At 39.7% G+C, this 21,944-nt stretch overlaps 1 protein-coding gene across 1 annotated transcript; it reads right to left on the bottom strand.

Annotated features, from left to right (window-relative positions):
• Positions 1-1,128: 1,128 nt before the first annotated feature.
• TCN2 (transcobalamin 2) lies at positions 1,129-21,800 on the bottom strand. Its single transcript, XM_053473507.1, has 10 exons — positions 21,697-21,800; positions 14,839-14,908; positions 14,006-14,195; positions 12,472-12,623; positions 11,596-11,751; positions 10,611-10,786; positions 8,721-8,901; positions 3,634-3,820; positions 2,280-2,401; positions 1,129-1,640 (listed from the first exon to the last, which is right to left on the bottom strand). The coding sequence occupies exons 2-10, from the start codon at positions 14,903-14,905 to the stop codon at positions 1,579-1,581; spliced, it is 1,293 nt and encodes a 430-aa protein (XP_053329482.1). The 5' UTR covers positions 14,906-14,908; positions 21,697-21,800; the 3' UTR covers positions 1,129-1,578.
• Between the last annotated feature and the right edge of the window lie 144 nt (positions 21,801-21,944).

Below are 21,944 nucleotides of genomic sequence, written 5' to 3'. Positions count from 1 at the left end.
TCTTCATAATATTATATAAAAGTAAAAATCTCAGGGAAGTGAATATGCAAATGACAATTAACCATTTCAGTCCCTGTAAGGAAAGCTATGCATTAACACTATGTGTGCACTACACACCTCTTCCCTTTCTCCTATCTTTTTTTCTCTGAAGCAGGGCACTGTCTCGCATACTGACCCCCCCCTTCCCATCTCTTGACTCCCTGTCAGCATGGCATCTGCAGAGAGATGGGCTATTTTGTTTCAGAATAATAATAATAATAATAAAAAAAAGCCTCCTCTGGGTGCTACAGCATCTTCTGACTCCCCCCTGGGTCCGTGTTCCACAGCCCAAAAATTCTAAATGAACGAGTGCACATCCAGAGGAAGCGGAAATCAATACTGCAAATAAGTAAACTGACAAGGAACTTTATTCTTGTCCTTGGACAGCAGCAATCGACAACCTCAACCAGCAGGACCAGACACTTGGCGCGTTTTGAATACCCGTGCTTAATCAAGGTTGTTGATTGCTGCTGTCCAAAAACAGGAATATAGTTCATTTTGATTTTACTTTTTTTGCCGTGTTGATTTCCGCTTTCTCTGGATGTGCACTCGTCCGTTTAGGATTTTGGTAATGATCGGGTGTCCCAATACTTTTGTCCATATAGTGTACATTACTATTATTATTTTATATAGCGCCATCAAATTCTGTGGTGCTGTACAATGGGTAGACAGGACACAACAAGTAGTATGTAACAAAACAATCTGACTTACAGAAAAACAGGTGAGGAGGACCCAGCTTAAAGGCGCTTACAATCTAGAGACATGGGGGAGGCTTAGATGACCAGTCCCAAAACTGATTTTTAAAATAAGAAAATGTGTTCAAAATATTCAAGGAATTGGGTAAAAACTTCCTCTAAATGACTGCAGCATATAGGAAATATTACAAGCCATTTGCCATCTAACTAGTCTTGAGTATTATTGTACCATTCGTCTCACACACACACACAGTCATTAATCATTCATTATGTACTGTATGCATTGTGAGTTTCCTTTATAAGTTTGTCCTAGATATGTAATTATCTGTAGTTTATTTTCTGTATTTATTATTCTGTGAGCGTTCTGGAAAAAAAAACACATAAAACAGTACAGTTTGGTGTTTACAAGTGGTTCAGTGCAAAGTTTATTAAAAACAGATGTAATTCCGTGTGCAAGACATGGACTAAAACATCTGTATGACAAAAAGAAAAAGAAGCTTATCAGTTATCGCATACAATCTGCCTACAGGAGTAAGTATATCCCTGAGTTAAAAGGAGTTATTTTGATTGACAGTTCTCAACAGGATTAGCCCCATGGTCATGTTTTAATGGACATGCATGCCCACTTAGCAGATCTGGAGCTGAAAACCAATGCTACAAAAGTGACAAACAGTGCAACTTTCACAGGTTTTTGTTTTTTTTATATATATATATACTTGATTTGAAGAGAATGTATTAATGTCATTTTAGAAAGTTGAAATGCTGTGTTAGTACAGAGCGATCACTTTGATCTATAAATTGCCATTGATACATTGTGCAGGTCTCAGATCCAGAGTGATTCATGTTACCATTTGCTGAGGCGAAGGATGATTATCTCACCATCCTCGGGTCGGTAATCAGCAATACCTACAAAAAAAAGATTAAGATCAGTCACAAAAACAATATTCTTAATATTTTATTACTCTGAATGGCCCCTAATTTTAGTTAAAAATCCAAACATAACATCACGGCATTTACACAAAACAAAAATATAACATTTGCAGCCACAGACGTGGTGGTATCATATTCATGACAGAAGCATCAATTAAAAGGCTGGTACAGGTTGAGTATCCCTTATCTGAATTTTTGTTTCAGATAAGGGAATGGAAAGGAAAGAGGATCATTTTGGATGATAGATTTCTGGAGGTGTCACTCCCTTTTCCGGACCGGAAGTACTCTGGGGAACCCTGAACAACAGACAGGAATTGTGCTAGGTCCACGTGGAGAAGCCTGAACAAAGAGGCGACCAGTGGAGAGCAGCTGAAAAGGAGACAGGGGAAGGATCTACTGACTAAAGGAGAGGTCAGACACGTCCCGAAATCCGTCATTCAAAATTATGCCTTATCCGAAATACTTCTGGTCACAAGCATGTTGGATAAGGGATACTCAACCTGTCATTTTATTTCTACGTATAATTATATCATGGACTTTGGGTATTGCTGAATCTTTATAAAATTACCCCCATTATGTTCAAAAGCCCAAAAAGGTTTATTATGTTTAACTCACCTTCAATCAAAGAAACGTTGGGGTCCTTCAGAAGCTGCCAGTATGTTCTGTCCTCTGTTGAGCTTTTGACTCCATTCACTGTGGTCAGGAAAGGCCCATATAACGAATCTTTTATTTCAAACCTACAATTATATGAATGAAATAGCCATATAAGGTTCTACAAAAACATATCAATGTGAAAGTTACTTAATAGGGCAATAAGGACATTTGTAGGCAATAATTGGCCACCGCAATAAATAAGCCTATTTACACCTAATTTCCTGAAAACGCAAAGTTTACTAGATCTTTAATTTTAATAATAATTCTGGCTGCATACCTTCCTATTAATTAACACTTTTCACCTCCAGCTTTTTTTGCGATGACCTCACTGGTCATTCAGACTCATAACCCCATCTTAATATTTGCTTCTCAGTTATTTTACCCCTTAAAACATATAAAATTAATTTGACAGCTCATATATATACTTTGTAAGTGCTTGCTGTGCTGCCTGTTTAAATGAGCAGAAAGTGTTGTGCAGAAATGACTAGTTCAGCCATCCTATATAGCGATATATACACAAAATGTTTCTCATTCACAAAACACGGTAGAATGATTATGTTGGTTGAAACAGTTCCAGACTAGCTCATTAGACGAGCTTTCTTAACGTGGACTTCCTTCACTGGGGTCTATTTACCAAAGGGAGTGTTGTCAGGAGAGGTGATTTTCATCTCCATTATAGAAGACCAACCCTAGTGAGAGTTTGCTGCAGGAAGCGCTTTTGCTGGCCCTGTATAATGCATAGTTAAATCAATGAGATTTATCCATTGAATTATGCAGGACTGGCGCAGATATTATTTCTGGATACACTTTTTAGTTTTGGCACTTCATAATGAATAGTAGATTCTCCCTTTAGTTGATTAAATTCTCTGAATTTTAATGCAAAGGCAAATAAATACAATTTATATATGCTGTTCCACTTAGAAATGCTTGGGCATTCAATATTGCTAGGAATGATCTTCCAGCAGAGCAGGGGGAACAACACCTTTAACCTTCACCAATACAAGAGGATTTAAATCAGTAAAACTAGATAGACCTTCTTCCCAAAGCAAAATGAAGTCCCTTTTATGAGGGAAAAATCGTTTGTGTGTTCACTACAGCTCATATGTGCATGACTTGCCATAATGAGATACTTGTACACCAAGACACCAATATCGGTAGGCCATGATTAAATCTGTAGTGTTCCATTTAGTGGCAAAGAGACATGCATAAACAATGTGCAAATCTAAAGCAACATTATCCCCAGCTATTTCACCACACAAGTGGATCTTTCATTAGGTCACAAGTCCACACAGTTCATTTTACATAAAGAACTAACGTGAAATTTGGGTTGTGTTCTTCTGCGGTTTTCAGGATGTTCAGGAGTGAAGAGCGTGATGGGACACCAATGCTCTGGGTGAACTGCTGGCCTGAGGGTTCTTCCACAACGAGCTGAACATGGATTAGGTCTTCTCCCACAGGGACCTCAGGCAGGATACCAGAACTGGGGCTTATAAACAGGTTATCTAGAGAGGACACAGGTTGTTTGTTATACAGGAACAACAACAACATATTAGGGCTGCAACAACTAATCGATAAAATCGATAATAAATCGATAATGAAAATCGTTGCCAACTTATTTAATTATCGATTAGTTGAATCGATTTTTATCAATTATAAAAGGAGGGTTTTTTGAGAGCAAATGCTCTGAAAAATATCCCTCGTTTTATAATCCGTTTAGTGTCTGACTCCTACTTACAGTTCCTCACTGCAGTCACTGCCAATTGGCCCGCCCACTTCCTTTTTCCAGTCCCTCCCTGCAGTCACTGCCGATTGGCCCGCCCACTTCCTTTTTCCAGTCCCTCCCTGCAGTCACTGCCGATTGGCTGCAAGGAGGGACAGTGAGAAAGGGGCGGTGCCAAACGGCAGTGACTGCAGGCAGGGACAGGGAGAAATAAGAGGCAGGGCCAAAGTGCCAATTTGCCCAGCCCATTTCCTATACCGTCGACATGGCTCAAGAATTCACTGGTGAGTATAAAATTTATATTCGGGCTGCTGAAATTTAGGGGCAGTTATAGTTAATGGGGTGTTTAGGGTTAATTTAGGGGCAGTTATAGTTAGGTGTTTAGGGTTAATTTAGGGGCAGTTATAGTTAGTGAGGGGGTTTAGGGTTAATTGTGGTTGATGGGGTGTTTAGGGTTAATTTAGGGGCAGTTGCTATTAAATAAAGTTAACTTAAGGTGCAGTTAGCGTTAAAGGGGGGGGGCAAACTGAGGGGAATCTAAATCTTGGGGGCAGTGAAGATTAACCCAGTACTTTTCTTTTTTACATATAACAATAATAAGTTATATAAATACATTAAACATTGTATAATAATTATTTCCTCCCTCCCTCCCCACCCACAAAAAAAAACAAACAAAAAAAAAACCTTGTGTTTACATTTTATAATCTCTATAGACTACTTCTAACCATTCTTTGATATTCGGGGATGTCGGGGAAATCCATCTCCTAATAATCATAAGACGGCCACAGAACAGTAATCTATGAAGAATTGAGCCTTTGTTAAATTTATTTCAGAGTCTTCCCCCAATATCCCAAGCAAAGGACATATAGGGACTTTAACATTAAGCCTCTTCTCTATTTCAAAATAGACTTGTATCCAAAATTCCTGTATTTTATCAAAGATCCACAACATATGGTAGAAACTAGACTTGGGCACCAGGGGGCTCTTCGTGTTCGTCTTCGGCAAAAAAAACCAAAACTTTGTATTCCGCGAATATTCGCCTGGTCCTGTCTTCTCTTCGGGCGAATATTTGCGGACATTCTTCGTGTTCAGGTTTTCTTCGTTTTCCCCGGTTAAGGGGTTAATACGGGGTTAAAGCCGCTCTGGCGCCAGGAGTTTAAATGTCCGTATGAGCAACTCTATTGGTCGTCAGCAGGGGGCTCGTCTGCCATTGGCTCGTACAGACTGTTAAACTCCTGGTGCCGTAATTGTCCGGCAGATCCCGCTGGTCTCCTTGTTCTATCATTTGTTAACTGATAGAACAAGGAGACCAGTGGGATCTGCCGGGTAAGTTGCAGCATTGGGATTTTAAAAGTCTGTACGAGCGACTCTGTTGGTCGCTCGTGCAGACTTTTAGACTCCTGGTGCTGTAACTAACCCGGCACATCCCACTGGTCTCCCTGTTCTATCAGTTAAATGTCCGTACGAGCGACCAATAAAGTCGTTCGTACGGACATTTAACTGATAGAACAGGGAGACCAGTGGGATGTGCCGGGTAAGTTGCAGCATTGGGGTTTTAAAAGTCTGCACGAGCGACTGGTCGCTCGTGCAGACTTTTAAAACCCCAATGCTGCAACTTACCCGGCACATCCCACTGGTCTCCCTCCCTGTTCAATTAGTTAAATGTCCGTACGAGCGAACAATAAAGTCGCTCGTATGGACATGTAACTAATTGAACAGGGAGGGAGACCAGTGGCATCGGCAGGGTAAGTTGCAGCATTGAGGTTTTAAAACCCCAATGCTGCAACTTACCCGGCACATCCCACTGGTCTCCCTCCCTGTTCAATTAGTAAGTCTGTGCCGGGTTAAATGTCCGTACGAGCGACCAATAAAGTCGCTCGTACGGACATTTAACTAATTGAACAAGAAGGGAGAATAGTGGCATTGGCAGGGTAAGTTACAGCATTGGGGTTTTAAAACCCCAATGCTGCAACTTACCCTGCCGATGCCACTGGTCTCCCTCCCTGTTCAATTAGTTAAAGACCAGTGGCATCTGCAGGGTAAGTTGCAGCATTGGTGTTTTAAAACCTCAATGCTGCAACTTACCCGGCAGATCCCACTGGTCTCCCTCCGTTCAATTAGTTAATGTCCGTACGAGTGACCAATAAAGTCGCTCGTACGGACATTTAACTAATTGAACAGGGAGGGAGACCAGTGGGATCTGCCGGGTAAGTTGCAGCATTGGGGTTAACTTTTTCATTAGGGGTTAACTTTTTTTTTTTAAAGGGTTAAGGGGCCGTGCAAGTGAGCCTATTGGTCGCTTGCACGGCCCTTTAACCTATGGATTTCCACTCCCGTTAACCCCTTCGATGCTGTGTTAGATAACGCAGCATTGAAGGGGTTAACGGGAGCGGAAATACATAGGTTCGCTGTCAGGGGTTACAAAGACCGTGCGAGTGAGCCTATTGGTCACCTGCAGGGTCTTCCTCTGGCATCAACCAATTGGTTGATGCCAGAGGAGGTCCCTGTAGGCGACCAATAGGCTCATTCGCACTGCCCTGTAACCCGTGACGGCAAACCTGCGGATTTCCACTTCCGGGAACTGCCGCGATGACAAGGTAAGTTAGAAGAGGGGGGGGGGATGGTAGACGAAGACAAAGACAATCCCGAAGATCTTCGTGGTGTGTGTCTTCATCTTCGCCTACGTTTTACCGCCGCCGTCTTCTCTTCGGCGTGTCTTCGGAACGAACACGAAAACGCACTCTTCGTGTTTGTTTCCATGTTCGCCCGAAGACGAATGCACAAGTCTAGTAGAAACCTGCCTCCTCTCTTCCACATTTCAGGCACCTGCTATTTTGTCTTTTACCAATTTTATATAAAAATAACGGAGTGTAGTAAAGTCGGTAAACAATAACTGTATAATTTTGTGATTGTTATTTTCAGAGGACTGGTCAATCCCCTTATATATTCTCTCCCACTTACTGTCTTCTATCCCTCCCAAATCTTCTTGCCATGCTCGTATACTTCCATGTTTCAAATTTTGTCTCGGGGTTTGATTTAGTGCTTTATAAATATAGGCCACGATCTTTTTTCTACCTTGCCTTCTATCAATCCCCGTAAAGATTCGGGTAAGGAGTTAATTATCATACCTTTTAATTAGAACGCTTCTCAGCTTCATATATTCAAACCATGTGCCTACCCTAATTCCCTCTCTCTTTCATTAATTTTTCCCCATTCTATGAATTTGCCATTCTGCCATACATCACTTATCTTCGTGTATCCCATACACCTCAGAGTTCTTATTTCTAACCTCCCTATTTCTTCTTCAAAATTTACCCCAAAGTGGTGCATTATCCAAAGTGGCCGCCACCCCTAATTCTTTTTTAAATAGTCTCCAAGACTTTACTATATTATTTACTACAATATTATCTTTCCACCTTTCTCTACTAAGTTGTCCCGACTCCAAGACCTGATAAATATTATTGTAATTCCCCCGACAGGTCTTTATCAGGAAATCAAAAAAGGGAAATCTTTCTTTCCCTTACACTATTTTTATTTAGCTCAGATCTGTATAACAACGAATAAAATTCCCAAAACTCCTTTATTATCTTTTTTCCCGTACACCATATTCCCATGTTGTCCTTGATTCCTACGATTTTCTGTTTGACCCTTTGATTTTGGTTTTCCGGCCTGAAGAAATCTTTGCTGGCCCAAAAAAAAAAAAGAGATTTATTTCCATTAAATATTCATTTAACAATCTCTGTCTTTCCTGCCATTTATTTTTCTTATCCTCCATGGGCTCATCAACCAATTCTTCCTCTGCTCTCTTTATTTCCTCCTTCAAATCGGTTTCTTTCTTTCTAAATTGATTTCCCCTCTTAAAAAAGCCTTACCGGTTTCCCATACTACCAAATCCATGTGAAGGATTCCCAATTCCATGTGAAGAACTCTTCCAAATGTTTATTTTTTCACTATATATAAGATTTAGCCAATGGGGGTTAATTTTTCTTATGCCTTTGCTCACTCTATTCTCCTCTTGAGTGATAATATTTAAGTCTAACGCAGAGTGGTCAGAGATGCATCGGGGTAGATAACTAATCTTTATAACTCTATCCAGCCCTGATTCATTCCCCAAACACATGTCAATACGTGACATGGTTTGGCATGTTTTATTCCAACAGGAAAAGGATTTTTTTCTAGGATTATGAATCCCAGTACTTATTTATAAAAGTATTGTCTGTGAACCAGTCTGCAAATCTATGAGTGCACTATGGCATAGGGGGGTATACGGCATACCTTGGGAGGACGGAGTGACATATCTGGGGGTATAAGGCATATAGGCTATATAAGGCATATGTGGGGAGGGCAGTGTGGCATGTCTGGGAGGGCAGTGTGGCATTTCTGGGAGGGCAGTGTGGCAAGCCTGGGCTCAAATGTGCATAACGGGGGGGGGGGTTGGGAAATAAAAACAAGAAATGCATTTTTATCAAAAATTGTTTATCAGATTAATCAAAAAAATAATCAGCCAACTAATAGATTATGAAAATAATCGTTAGTTGCAGCCCGAATATTAAATAATACACATAAAATACAGATGATATGAATATACGATAGATATAGGTATATAGGGACAGACAAATCCTGATAATAGTAGACATTACTTATAGACCAAGGTCAAAAGAATACACCATGTAGTGACTTACCAATGCTCTCTCTGCAGTCTACCTTAGAAACATCAAGGTACGATTTCTTGTGTAAGACAGGCATTAACTGTGACATCATCATAGGATTGGTGAACTTTCCTTGCTTCATCGCTTCTAACAGAGCATCAACTGCTGCGGAGCAAGTTTCGTTTTCTTTTGAATAACCTATAGCCGTGAGGAACTGGAACAAAGGGAAATATACATCAATTACTTGTTTCAGGTTTCAGCCTGAATAAACTGATAGCAAAGAGGGACAGCAACCTAACAAAAATGGAGAAATAATCATGTACATCCTGTAGAAAAATAAATAAATGGTAGCTGCTCATATAGTATACCTATATAGTGGATCCATTTTTATGGAGATTGATTGACAGGCTAGCATTGTATTTTATTCATAAGAATTACACACAAGCCGATTAGAACACACAGGTCACAATCTATACTGTACACGTAGAAACTACATTCACAAACAGAAGATGGAGGTTTGTCCACACTATAGAACAAGCAAGGATTATAAGGTAAAATATTATAAATATTGAGCCTACAGCCTGGGCTAATCATTATGTGAACCAATCCATAGGGTATATAATCTGTAGAACTGCAGCCATTCTTATAATACTACTACTACTACTACTACTACTACTATGTTCTCATACGCGCAAGGGCAACTTACCTCCCCCCCCCCACTAGAATTGTTGATGATCAGACAAAAGAATAAATTTCAATAAAATCAACATTGTGCTAGGGAAGACCAATATACATAAGACATTATACATTTCTTCAGTTTGCGTGCAACATAGTTCTATTCAGTAGAACTTGATAAGTATCATTTTCCAGAACACTGGAACACACATGTGATTTAGTTTCAATCATACTTTCTTTAAACACTATCACTTTTGTTTTTAACCCCTTAATGACAAAGCCCGTACATGTACGGGCTCAAAATGCATTGTTTTCAATGGGTTTAGGCACCGCCCATTGTCCTTAAGGGGTTAAAAAGTATTATCCTAGAATATTGTTACCGATTTATTTATATACATGTATGTAAAAATGTGGCGCTTGGTTTTAAACTGAATGCAGTGGGGTATACCACTGTCAGGTTTAATATATATTCATGGGAGTTATACTGTACCACCCCCTCAGTGTTAATAAATCACTGGGTTTGAGAAAATTTGTTCTACTATTGTTTGTTTAACTCTCTGCAGTTCTCACATCATACTTTTTTTGTTATTTATTTATCTATCTACTTTCCTTAAAATAACCTCTGTAAAATACAGTGGGGCATAATTTTCCTTTGTCTTAGGCTGTATGGGGACAAAGATGGCACTGGTAAGTTTTTTGGGTGCAAGGATGGCACTGTGGGAAGCGAGTGACATGTTCAATAGGGCCCAAAGAAGTGGGGTGGTCGCCATAGAAAATGGGTGTGGTTAGAGGGGTTATGTTTATAAAGAGGAGGAGTTAGCAATATAACCACTCCCAACCGGGATGCCAAAAGATTTTGCACGCAGGCATCAGTGACCCTAGGCTCGCCCCTGACTGACTGTTAGATTAGTGAACAAAGTAGCATTATACTCTACAAATTAAAGCATCAGATGCAGATACTGCAAACATATTACATAGGTTAATTTCCTTTTAGGAATGTCCCATGTGAGTATGTTAAGGGCAGGTCTGACAGGCACACATCTCTAAGCCATTATATTACTCGGTGGATTGGTTGGGTATCCTATTGGGGACAAGGTTGCTTTTCTCCCAATGCCTTCAGAGATTGGCTTGTTACCAAAAAAAAGAGTTTGGTGCTTATTTCAAGATCTTGTCTCTGCTGAAACCAACAGGGTCTGACTCTGGTACAGATAAATTCTTTTACCAATGCTCTGTCACATAAAGACTCACCTGAACAGCAAGGGGTGTGCTATAAATATTTCCCAAAGAGCCCTGAAGGTCTTGGGAAGCCAGAATCCTTTGTTTTACACTCTTCGCACCTTTGTTAAGATGTCTGATGAGTTCAGATGAGTATTGGCCAGAACGCTTCAGGCATAGGAAGGCTAGGCCAGCCATTGCCTCTGTATCTACAATAACATAAAAAGAAATACACAACTAAAAAGTAATCTGTAATTCAAGCTGAGGAATCATTAATGAACAAGAATGACGACTACGCAGATCAGGCTACAGGGATATGTGTATAGACCAAAACAAAAATCCAAATTCCACGTGTAATGTGTAAAAAGTGTAAATCATAATATAAATAAATAAATGAATACTCCAAGATAGCAGTCTCCAAAAACACTTTTCCTCAAGATGCTCAACAATACAATATGGCGACCAAGGAGCGCATATACATGGGAGGAACACAAAAAAAACACCAATAGTGCACCTGAAGCACTTTACTTTTTCATTTGTTTGACTACAAATCCATGCGAAAATCGAATTTTCTTCTGAGGAAGCCAGTATAGCACTGGCGAAACGCGTTGAGAGCTGATAACACTGAGAGAGTATCCCATACAGTGGATCCGGGACTTTGGTTCACCTGCGTTTTTGCACACTATTATATGTAGTTGTGCCTGTAACAACTGTAAGTGTATCCAGACCTCCCTTTCCTCAGATTTGTCAAGATACTGCACCATTTGTGGTCTTTTTCTATTTCTATAGATTTTAGAACATATTAAATTCTGCTACTACTGAACCTTGATGAGCCTGATTTATTCAGCAAGTTTGTGAGTGGATCTTACACCCCTTTTTTTATTTTTTATTTTGTATACATATTACACTATTGGTGTTGTCTTTGTTTTCTCCCCATGTATATGCGCTCCTTGGTCGCCATATTGTATTACAGGGATATGTGTGCAAGAATTATCCTTGGAATATTCATCATTATTACCAATAGAGACATTATCTCCATGGACAAATTTATCTTCATCTTCAGCATGTAGGAGTTTCTGAATTAAACGCACATCCACTTTCTTGTGATTGACGCACATAGCCAGGATACCCAGGCTGTATTGGTAGTAGTTTGACAGAGGTCTGCCCGTGGATACTGAAATTAAAACAAGAGTTATTTAATGACCGGGAAAAAGCACCAACATCCTTTACCGCCTTAGTGGTTACATTGAGCTACCAAACCCTGCACTGAGAATTCAACTGAAAACACAAGCAATTACCCAAACACAAAATCAGCTAACATGGGGCATGACTTCACACTAGGCACAGTAACGCATTGCCTCAAGCACTCAACATCTGTTCTGCAAATTAGCCATGACATTTCTTCCTTTGCCCCACACGCAACATATATAAAAAAACTTACATATATAAGTGGGATCACCAGTGATAAAAGTATCTAAGGAAGGGACTGAATGATACTTGGGTAAAAGGGGATCAAGGTGTTTTTTTTTTTGTTTGTTTTTTTCTTCCATGTCATCCACAATGCAGAACATGTACTAGACAACAGTCTCTAGGGTTTTCAATAAACTGTCATCTCTCAATGTAATATAGAATAACTTTTTATCCAAAAAGCCTGTTTGTAAACAAAACAAATTCAGTTGCCTGGGAGCAAAAATAATAATATCACATTATTCTGTGATCAGGGCATTGTCATGTTATGACCATAGTAATGGCATTTAGTGCATTAATAACATGTGCATAGTTTTTAGCTGGGCGAGCAATGAAAACTTCCTTGTTAGGCCGTTTCAAATATTGGCAGGGGTATGAGTATTTTATGTACACTTCGCTTCAGCAAGATTTGAATCTTAAAGGATACCCAGGTGCCTCTTTTCTTCATGAAGCTGCAGTTTAAGATCTGTAATTAACTTCCTTCTCTCTGGTGTGTCCATGTCCTCACAGGAAGACTTCAGGGCCATCAAATAGAGAGCGAGTATGCCTGTTTGCGGTTCTTCTTTATCAGTCTTTGCACTGTCGGGTACAAACAGTAAGAAGAATGCTGACGGCTAGAGCACAGACTAATGATCCAGGAATAATTAGGAATCTTCTGTTAAATGTTGGCACTGATCAGATGGAAAACGTAACTGGGAGATCCAGGTTATAGCATAGAATTATGGTCAACATTAGTTGTACACTTGAATATTTGTCCCTCATGCGCAATATCCTCGAATATAATTGGAAATGTATCTACTCAGTATTATCAGAATATCAAATAGGAGGTGTGTGTTTCAGATGAACATGAGGTTTGTGTGTGTATTTGTTATGTGTTATGATGAGTGTGTGTGTGTAAGCCATTCAGCTGTCACTGCCCACCCCCCCCAGCCAGAAGGTACCATCCCTTCCATTGATCATAACTGTAATTAAGGTGGACTAAGCAGACTTTCTCTAGTATCCTAGTTTATTTATTGAATGAAAGAAGAGAGGGGAGATGTGATAGAATCATTTAAATACCTGAACGCTTTATTTCAGATGAGAAATGTTACAACAAGAGGCCATTGTCTAAAACTGAAAGGGCATAGGTTTTGAAGTTTTGTATTGTTGAGAGGGTTTTAGATAGCCTCCCATTAGAAGCGCTAGATGAATACGGTCAAGGAATTTAAACGTGAATGGGGTTGGCATATCCAAGGTCTGAATCTCTACATCAGGAAAAACCAGCAGACTAGATGGGCCAAATGTTTCTTATCCATCATAAAATCCTATGTTCCTAATTCGGAAAACTTTGCCTTCCAACCTCTTAACCTGCACTATGAGTCCCCAACCGGGTCCACAAACAATGCAAGGGTTGTCAGCATTCTCTAAATGCTTTCTGTTAAAAGCTCCAATATGTTGAAAGAGCTAGGGTTGGCAATAATAAGTATCTATGTATACAAATTGTGTGTTTCTGTGTTCAACATGAAGATCACGGTCATTAAATGGTTAATCCAACACACAACCATTTGTAGAATTATCAATTTTCACTTAAAATGAAAGTCTATTGGACTGCTTTACATCTATAACATGGCTCATTTATTTTCCTACCTATATACCTGTTTTGTTGAAGACAAAAAGGAGTATGAAGAAAAACTGCATTTTAACTGCACTGCGCAATCTTTTACAAGTGAAAGATACAGTGTATCTGAGCACTGATGTTTTGCTATGTTACAGTATATGTGATTGGCTTCCAGAATTCCCACTGAATTTTATGGAAATTTCTTAGTTTTTAACACTTCCTGGATGCAGAGAAGGCAGTCAGGAAAAGGTAACTAAACAATACTTGCACGGATTGGCATGCAGTAAAATCCATTGGAGTCCATGCAACAAACAAACAAACCATTTATGTAAAAATACAAACCGTTCCTTTAAATAGTGATTACCTGCTAGTAATGGCATCTAATGAAGCTTTCAGCCTTCGGAGGTAGATGGCCTCTGTTTGAAGGTTGTGATCTTCAGAAAGTCTAAGTCCAACATAGACACTAGGATTGATCTCATTGGAGCTATCAAGTGTGCTCCTCAGAAGTTTGAGATTCAGGGACTGAATTAATCTTATATTTCCATCTGGTATTTCTTCATAAAAAAAAAAAAAACACACAGATCAGACATTAAAAACTGCATTTAACAAAAAGGGGCCAATATACTAAAAGGTTCATACAACATATAGGTGGGCAATAATTGGTCCTCACCAGCTATTCACCTTTGAGACCCAAAATGTTGTTTTGACCCAAAACACTGATTTATAACAGCCAGGTTAATCATACTAGTATTGTTCCAGAACAAAAAGCAGACACAAATAACGTAATAAATAAAACATTCTACTCTTAACATTGTAGGTGTACAGGTGAATAGAACCAAGGCGCCTGGAGATCCTTCATACAGTACCAAGATCTGTAAGATTTACATAAACCTAATATATATTTTACATTTTACAATCATGCTCCTTCTCAACCTATCTACACCTTGGCCCTGATTTATTATCAAGTCAGACTATCTTTTGTGAGGCACCTCATTGCACCATTAAAGATACCTTGTCAAGCACCCGGTGTCTAAGCAAGCATCGAACAACAGTTTCCTACCAAGCAATCTGTTAATAAAAATGCAGACATTTCTACCACAACACAAAATACATTTTTTTAAAATAAAAAAGGTATTCTATGTAATTAATAAGATTTGAAATAGGTAAGTAAGAGACAAATGCAATGGTTTTACTCACCACACAATCTTACTGGAGCAATAAAGGACTGCAGCAAAATAGCCAAGACTGTGAATGTGAGAGCCATTATCTGAAAGAGATTATCCATCATTAGTGTCTATAAAAAAAATGCAGTTTACGGTCAATGTAGAGATATCCAAAACATTAACAAACAGATTTCATACAGGTCATGATTGGGTGGTTTGAGGTGACAAGCCAACATTATATGAAATGTGTGCTATGGTTTAAAAAATGTTTGAGTTTATTATAGTGCTTTTTACATGTGTCATCTCCAACTCCACTAAATGAACCCCATATCAGTGTGTCTGATAAACCAAGCATGTTTACTGAAAAAAATAACATTAAATCCTGATATTCTTGAGTGTAAATCGATGAGACATGAACACATATTTTCACTAAACCAAGATCATACTTATTATTATATATTGATTGATTTAGCTCCATCAAATTCCACAGCACTGTACAACGGGTAAACAGGACATCACAAGTGGTGCATAACATAACAATGTGGCATTCCAGAAACAAAAAGTAAGGAGGGCCCTGCGTTTCTACAATCTAGAAACATTAGGGTAAATTACAGAAAAAGGTAAAGGGTTAATTTATTACACCCAGGGATTTAGGACCTGAACGTCTTAAAATAATTGGAGTGCTTACTGCATCTGGAGCCTCGCTATTGTGCACAGCTCAATTAAAGGCATGTTGAAGGTAGCTTCCCCTAAACTGAATCTCCATTCAAATCAGTCTAAGACTCAGCTGGCAAAGAACTCCCTCAACCCCAAGCTGACCACTTAGGAGAAGATGACAATGCTTCCTATAATTAAGTCTGCTAAAAAAAATGGATGTTGCTATATCAGGCCAAGAGAACATTGTGTCTTTAGATAAGGTTGATACCTTTTCTTGGACCACCACAGAGAGAGCAAAAGTTTCATAAGCTTCCAGGACCTCGGAGGTCTCTTCTTTAGATGGAATCATATTAGAGTTTTGCGGTAAATAAAATGTCTGTGTATACTTTTTTATTTGGTAAGTGTATTTTTGAAACGTAAGGTACTAATATAACTCAGATATGCCAGAACTCCTGCAACCAGTCAGTGTTTTGTCCTGATGTTCTCTCTCCCTCTGCCTCACTCCACCCAAAGGCTGAGATAACATATAATAGGAATAATCACACAGATGCTGAAAACCAGAAGATGCTTCATTTTTTTGTATAAATTTGTATATACTGTACTGTACAAACGTTTCAGGCAAGTGTGGAAAAAATGCTTTCACAAATAGGTTATTAGTTTATTTTCATCATTTATCAAAAATCTAAGTGACTGAATGGAAGAAAAATCAAATTAACATTAGGTGTGACCACCCTTTGCCTTTAAAACAGCATCAATTCTTCTAGGTATACTTGTGCACAGTTATTAAGGAACTGGACAGGTGGTTCTTAGGTGGATTCTGTGGATTTAGGCAGCGTCCGTTGCCTCTCTCTCTTTCTTAATGTAATTAGACTAAACAATGTTGAGATCAGGGCTCTGGAGGCCATACCATCACTTCCATGAGTTCTTTTTCATTACACTGAAGAAATTTCTTAATGACTTTGGCTATATGTTTGGGGTGGTTGTCATGCTGCAGAATAAGAATAGGGCCAAACGGATGCCTCCCTGATGGTATCACATGATGGGTAAGTATCTGCCTGTACTTCTCAGTATTGAGATTATTAATTCTGACCAAATCCCTATATCAATTTGCACAAATTCAGTCCAAAACATATTTCATTGTAAAACAAACTGCCTTCTGCTACAGCCATTTTTTGATGGCTCTGTTGGACATCTTCCCATTTTGAAGGAAAGTAAACATGATGCGTCTTTCATTGGCTGCTCTAGGTTTAAAGATGTAGAATGATAGTAGTAGGACTACTTGGACTACTACTATCATTCTACATCTTTATACCGGTGGACTTCTTGCTGACACTTTCCAAGCACTTTGGTGCATGAACAAAATGTGAGTGGATTTCCTGCTGGCTATTTTTATATCCTCTCGGATATTGCACTATTTTAAGTTTATTTTTTAGATTTACAAGAACATTAAAGACACTTTGCATTCAACATAGACGGCTCTGATTCATCTATTATTTTTGTGAGTGCAATATTCTATTCACATATAATATTGGTTTTACACTCTACACTATCGTTTTTGTTTGTGCTTTTTTTCCTTATATGTATCTGCGCCCCATTATTGTTTGGTTCGTTGGATTTTTCACACCCTGAGGAAGAGTGTTCATTTTTTGGGTTGCTGCAGTCTTATCAGGGAAGTATTATATCATTTGTACACTATATACACCACACGTGATTTTAGGTTATTTACGTCTTTTTTTCGAAAAAAAAGAAAAAGCCTGAATATAAGACTACCCTATGGGGGGGGGGTAAGTTTTCCTAGTAAATATTAATTCACATGCCAACCTGTCCCCCAGTTATGCACATCTGTCCCATGGCTTGCTACTCTCCCCCCCAGATATGCCTTATTCCCCCCTATATGCCACTCTGCCCCCTCATATGCTTTATACCCCCCTATTTACCACTCTTCCCCCCAGATATGCCTTATCCCCCCCCCCCCGACTTACCGATGCATCCCTTGACTTTTGTCAAGTGGTGGCAGCAGGTGGATGTCTGCGTGCATCAACCTCTGCTGCTACCCGGGACTTCCAAGACTGAGCACCAGAAGGTCACGCCATTGCTCCGTCACAGAAGCCCCAGCAAAGTGTTGGGTAGCAGCGGAGGTTGTCTGCGTTTACCAGCTGCCAGAGAGGAGGATCCAGGTCTCCTGCAGCGCTGCGGGGGATCTGGATCATAGTCTTGCAATCAGACCTCTATTTGAGGTCTGATTATAAAAGATGACCTCGAATATAAAATGAGAGGTATTTTTCAGAGCATTTTCTCGGAAAAAAAACCTTGTCTCATAATCGAGCAAATACGGTATATAGTTAATCTGTAAAGCTCGCATGGCAGTAGATTTTTGTGTACAGAACTATAAAACATAAATTTAGTTAAAGGCAGTAAAGATAGTTCTCATTTAAGTCCTTATAAGGCTTTTGAAATCATCGCACTTCTCGTTTGTGTATTAACCAGAAGATTTCTCAACATGCCTCCTTAAACAGGTCATGAACATACAATCAGTTGCAATTTAGCAGAGTCAGCAGTTCCAGATGTTCAGGGGAAGCAGGTCACAGAACACTGGAATGTTACTTTATCTGCAATAAACAACTCCTTAGCCCTAGTGTGGATGGCCTTTGTATTCCTTTAACCCCTTCCGTACCGGGACGTACCTGGTACTTCCTGGTTAACAGTCACCGGTAGACCGGGACGTACCAGGTACGTCTCCTCCAAAAAACGCCCCCACATCACCACAATCGCGGTGATCGTGGAGGCGCTGCTGCTGCCGTCTGCCCAGGACTCCTGGGCAGACAGCACAACCTGTCTAAGCCCTCCCCCAAGCCTACGATCACTCCCACGGAGTGATTTTGTAGGCAGAAACAGCGATTGCAGAAAAATCTGCAATCGCGGTTTCAGCTGCCACAGGCAGCTTCAGGGAAGGGGGGGGTGTTGAATGGGTCCCCACACAAGTGTGGGGACCTGATCCAACACCCCCCTGCTGCCTGATCGCTCCATGAGAGCGTCAGTGCAGCGTTAACCCCTTCAATGCCGCGATCGCGGCATTCAATGCCGCGATCGCGGCATTGAAGGGGTTAATTCCCGTTTTGTAGGGGGCTCTGCTACTGGTGGTCTGCCTGGAAGCCCAGGCAGACCAGCAACAGCAAAAACGACCCCCCAGAAGTCCTCTGATCAGTCCTGTAGGGCTGATCAGAGAGACTCCTCCCCTACAATCTCCAGTCTATTGGAGATTGTGTCCCAGCTGCCAGAGGCAGCTTCAGGGACAGGGAGACAGGGTTCTTTGGTCTCCACATGAGTGTGGAGACCAGCCCCCCCACCCCCTCCCTTGCTCAGTTAACCCCTACCCCCCCCCTCGTCCTCAATTAACCCCTTCAATGCTGCGATTGTGTATGACCCCCCATCGCAGCATTGCAGGGGTTAATATTAGTCCCCACAAGCTTGTGGGGACTAAATATCAGTCAATGCTGTGCTTCAATGGAGCATCAGCATTGAAAGAGTTAAAAAAAATTAAAAAATAATAATAATAAAGAAAAATAAAAAAATTAAAAAATAAATAAATAAATAAATAATAAAATAATAATAATAAAAAAAAATAACAGCACTGACCTGAAAGTCCAGGGTGCTTCCAGGTCAAATGCTGGGCTGGGCTGATCAGATCGCTCCTAGCCAATAGGAGTGATCGGATCATTATGGCAGCCCATGGATGACCCTGCTCTACAAAGAGAGAGGGGTCATCTAGGTTAATTATGAAAAAACACAAATTATTAATAAATAAAAAAAATCATAATTATTACCTGATCACTTGTCGGTGACATTTTAAGTCGCTGATTATTGATCGGTCTCCCTGATTGATGTCAGCGGCCTAAACCTGTCACTTACAAGCAATCTGATGAAAAAAATATTTAAAAAAATGTAAATGCGCATGTTCCAGTTTTGCCCTCATAGCTTCCTCAAAAAATGCATGAACCATGCATGTGAGGTCTTGTTGGAATCATGGGATGTTGGTGAACAAAATGTGGTGTTTTCTTCCACTGTTGCACTTATGCTGTGCAAGAAATTCAGTGCAACATTGAAATGTATGCGTTAAAAATGCAATAAAATAATGTCCCTGTGAAGTTTGGCAGACATCAGTGAAGAAATGGCTAGCTGAAAACTGTCAAAACTACCCTAGTTGAACACCTTGACTCGTCTACTGTTCATAAATATATACTTTTATGGGGTAATTTACAGTGGGGGGCTTCCGAAATGTCCCAAATGGGATATGGGCTCAGCAAACCAATTTCTGAAAATTCCAAATTTGAAAAGGAAAATGCGCATGTTCCAGTTTTGCCCTCATAGCTTCCTCAAAAAATGCATGAACCATGCATGTGAGGCCTTGTTGGAACCGGGGGATGTTGGTGAACGCAATTTGGTGTTTTGTTCTGCAGTTGCACATATTCTATACAAAATATAATATGAAATCTAAAGCAACATTGCAACAAATGCAAAAAAAAACAAAAAAAATATAAAAATACCTCAAAATTTGGCAGCAATTGGCGATAAAATCCCTATTTGAAAAGTGTCAAAATGACCCTAGTTGTACACCTTGACTTATCTACTGTTCATAAACATATAATTTTGGGGGGATAATCAGTATCTGTGACAACTATTGCAGTTATTAGACTACCATGCCAAATTTGAAAAAAATTACATTTCAAAAACGTGATGCATGCCTTGCAATATTTGCCCTATACTGGTCAAAATAGATAAAAATCATGGCCATGTTGGGTGGTTTCCAAATCAGGACAACTTAATGAATATATTTGGGATAATTTTTTCCCATTGGTTCAATGTGTGTACAATTTGTATGTATACAAAACTGTAAAAAAATGCTTTTTTTTCATTTTTTCCCCACTTTTTCCAGTTTATTTCAAACACAACAATGTACTACCCAGCTTAATATGGTTTCAAATGAAAGCCCTACTTGTGCTGAAAAAAACAATATATGATTTGTGTGGGTGCACCAATTGATAAGAGAGAAATTACAGTTGAAGAAAGACATGGCAAAAACACAAAAACGGCTCTGGTCCTTTAGCGACACGTTAGTATCAAAATCCCGGTCCTGAAGGGGTTAATGCTGAAGAAGTATTTCAAGTCCTTCAAGGCAGAAATGATGTGGTTAGTGATAACAAAAAGTTAATACAGTTAAATACCCCACAATTACATACACAATGGGTCCAGAGCACGTATGTAAAATGAAAATGTACTTAAAAGCGAATCACTGCCTTCATCACGTCATTTCAACCACAAAACGCAAAGGACAAACTAATGTGCTGGAGTCATGCTAATATGTGTTATCACCAAGTGAGTCTACATTAACAGGGTGGTTGTGCTGTAACTACGTCCTTAAAGTGAGGTTCCTTATGGAAGGAAAGATCCCATTCCATTAAGATCCCCCTGAGAGGGGGTGGATGAATTGCACAGAAGTGGTAGCAGCTACTATGGTTAGGGAATGTATACATGAATGGGATAGGCATAAAACTATCCTAAATGTAAGACGAGACCAAGGACTTGATTTTAAACGTCTGAGTCTCTACATCAGGAAAAATAGGCAGACTACATGGGCTGAAAGGTACTTATCTGCCATCAAATTCTATGTTTTCTAGAAAAAGGTTTAAAATTGCAAAGGCACCTCAAATAGCTCTCCTTCACATGGAGACAAACTCTCCTGACCACGCCATCTTTAGTAAATAAACTCCAGAGTGTTAAAAAACCGCTAAGCCAACTATAGTAGATACATCTCATTAAGTTTAGCTGAGCCCACAATCTTCCAAGACACTTCTGGTTAGAGTATAAACCTACTACATGTGAAGGAGTAAGATCACTTTTAATAAAGCTCAGTAAAACCTTCTAGATTTCTGCCTGAGATCTTATTCAGAAAGTTGGTGCAGGGAGTATTGCTATCGTTGGCTAATCTGGATCACATTCCTAATAAGCACAGCCACTTCCCTTTCTCTGTAGTTTCAATGTTAAATCTGGTGTACAAAATAATCAGAGGTCCAGTTCTAGAAGACTTTCTAGACAAGGTATATCCACAAGGCACAGTATGAAGACACAATGATGCGTCCGAGCTGTAGGTTGATTCGCACTCTATGCCTCTGCGGTATCACTTCTGGAATCCCAAAACATAGACCGCAATTGTTCTCAGATGATTGTGCAGACTTACCTATTCCGCCAGCAGATTCCGGTACGGTACCCGGTATCAATGTACTAATCCACCTTAATTTAGCGCTTGTTTTGTATGTCTACGGTCATATGACCTGCCTTTAGCACCTCCCCGGGGAGGATCGGGTTTAAGGTGGAACGGGATTGTTCCGATCTGTCAGCATTTAAAGTTATTCTAGAAGAGTTATTCTCCAATGACCGTTAGGTTCTGAACCTTTACAACAAGGTTACAACTGAAGCAGAGGTGCA

Source organism: Spea bombifrons, chromosome 1 (genome assembly GCF_027358695.1).
Source record: "Spea bombifrons isolate aSpeBom1 chromosome 1, aSpeBom1.2.pri, whole genome shotgun sequence".
Taxonomy (NCBI): Eukaryota; Metazoa; Chordata; class Amphibia; order Anura; family Pelobatidae; genus Spea; species Spea bombifrons.
Note: the sequence above shows the minus strand (reverse complement) of the source record. Positions and strands in the feature narration are given on the sequence as shown.

Coding starts and splice junctions, on each gene's coding strand:
- TCN2 (XM_053473507.1), bottom strand. CDS start 14,905: ATGGCTCTCACATTCACAGTCTTGGCTATTTTGCTGCAGTCCTTTATT. Junction 12,624..14,005: donor TTAGATGCCATTACTAGCAG/GTAATCACTATT, acceptor TGTACCCGACAG/TGCAAAGACTGATAAAGAAG. Junction 3,821..8,720: donor AGACTGCAGAGAGAGCATTG/GTAAGTCACTAC, acceptor TGTCCTCTCTAG/ATAACCTGTTTATAAGCCCC.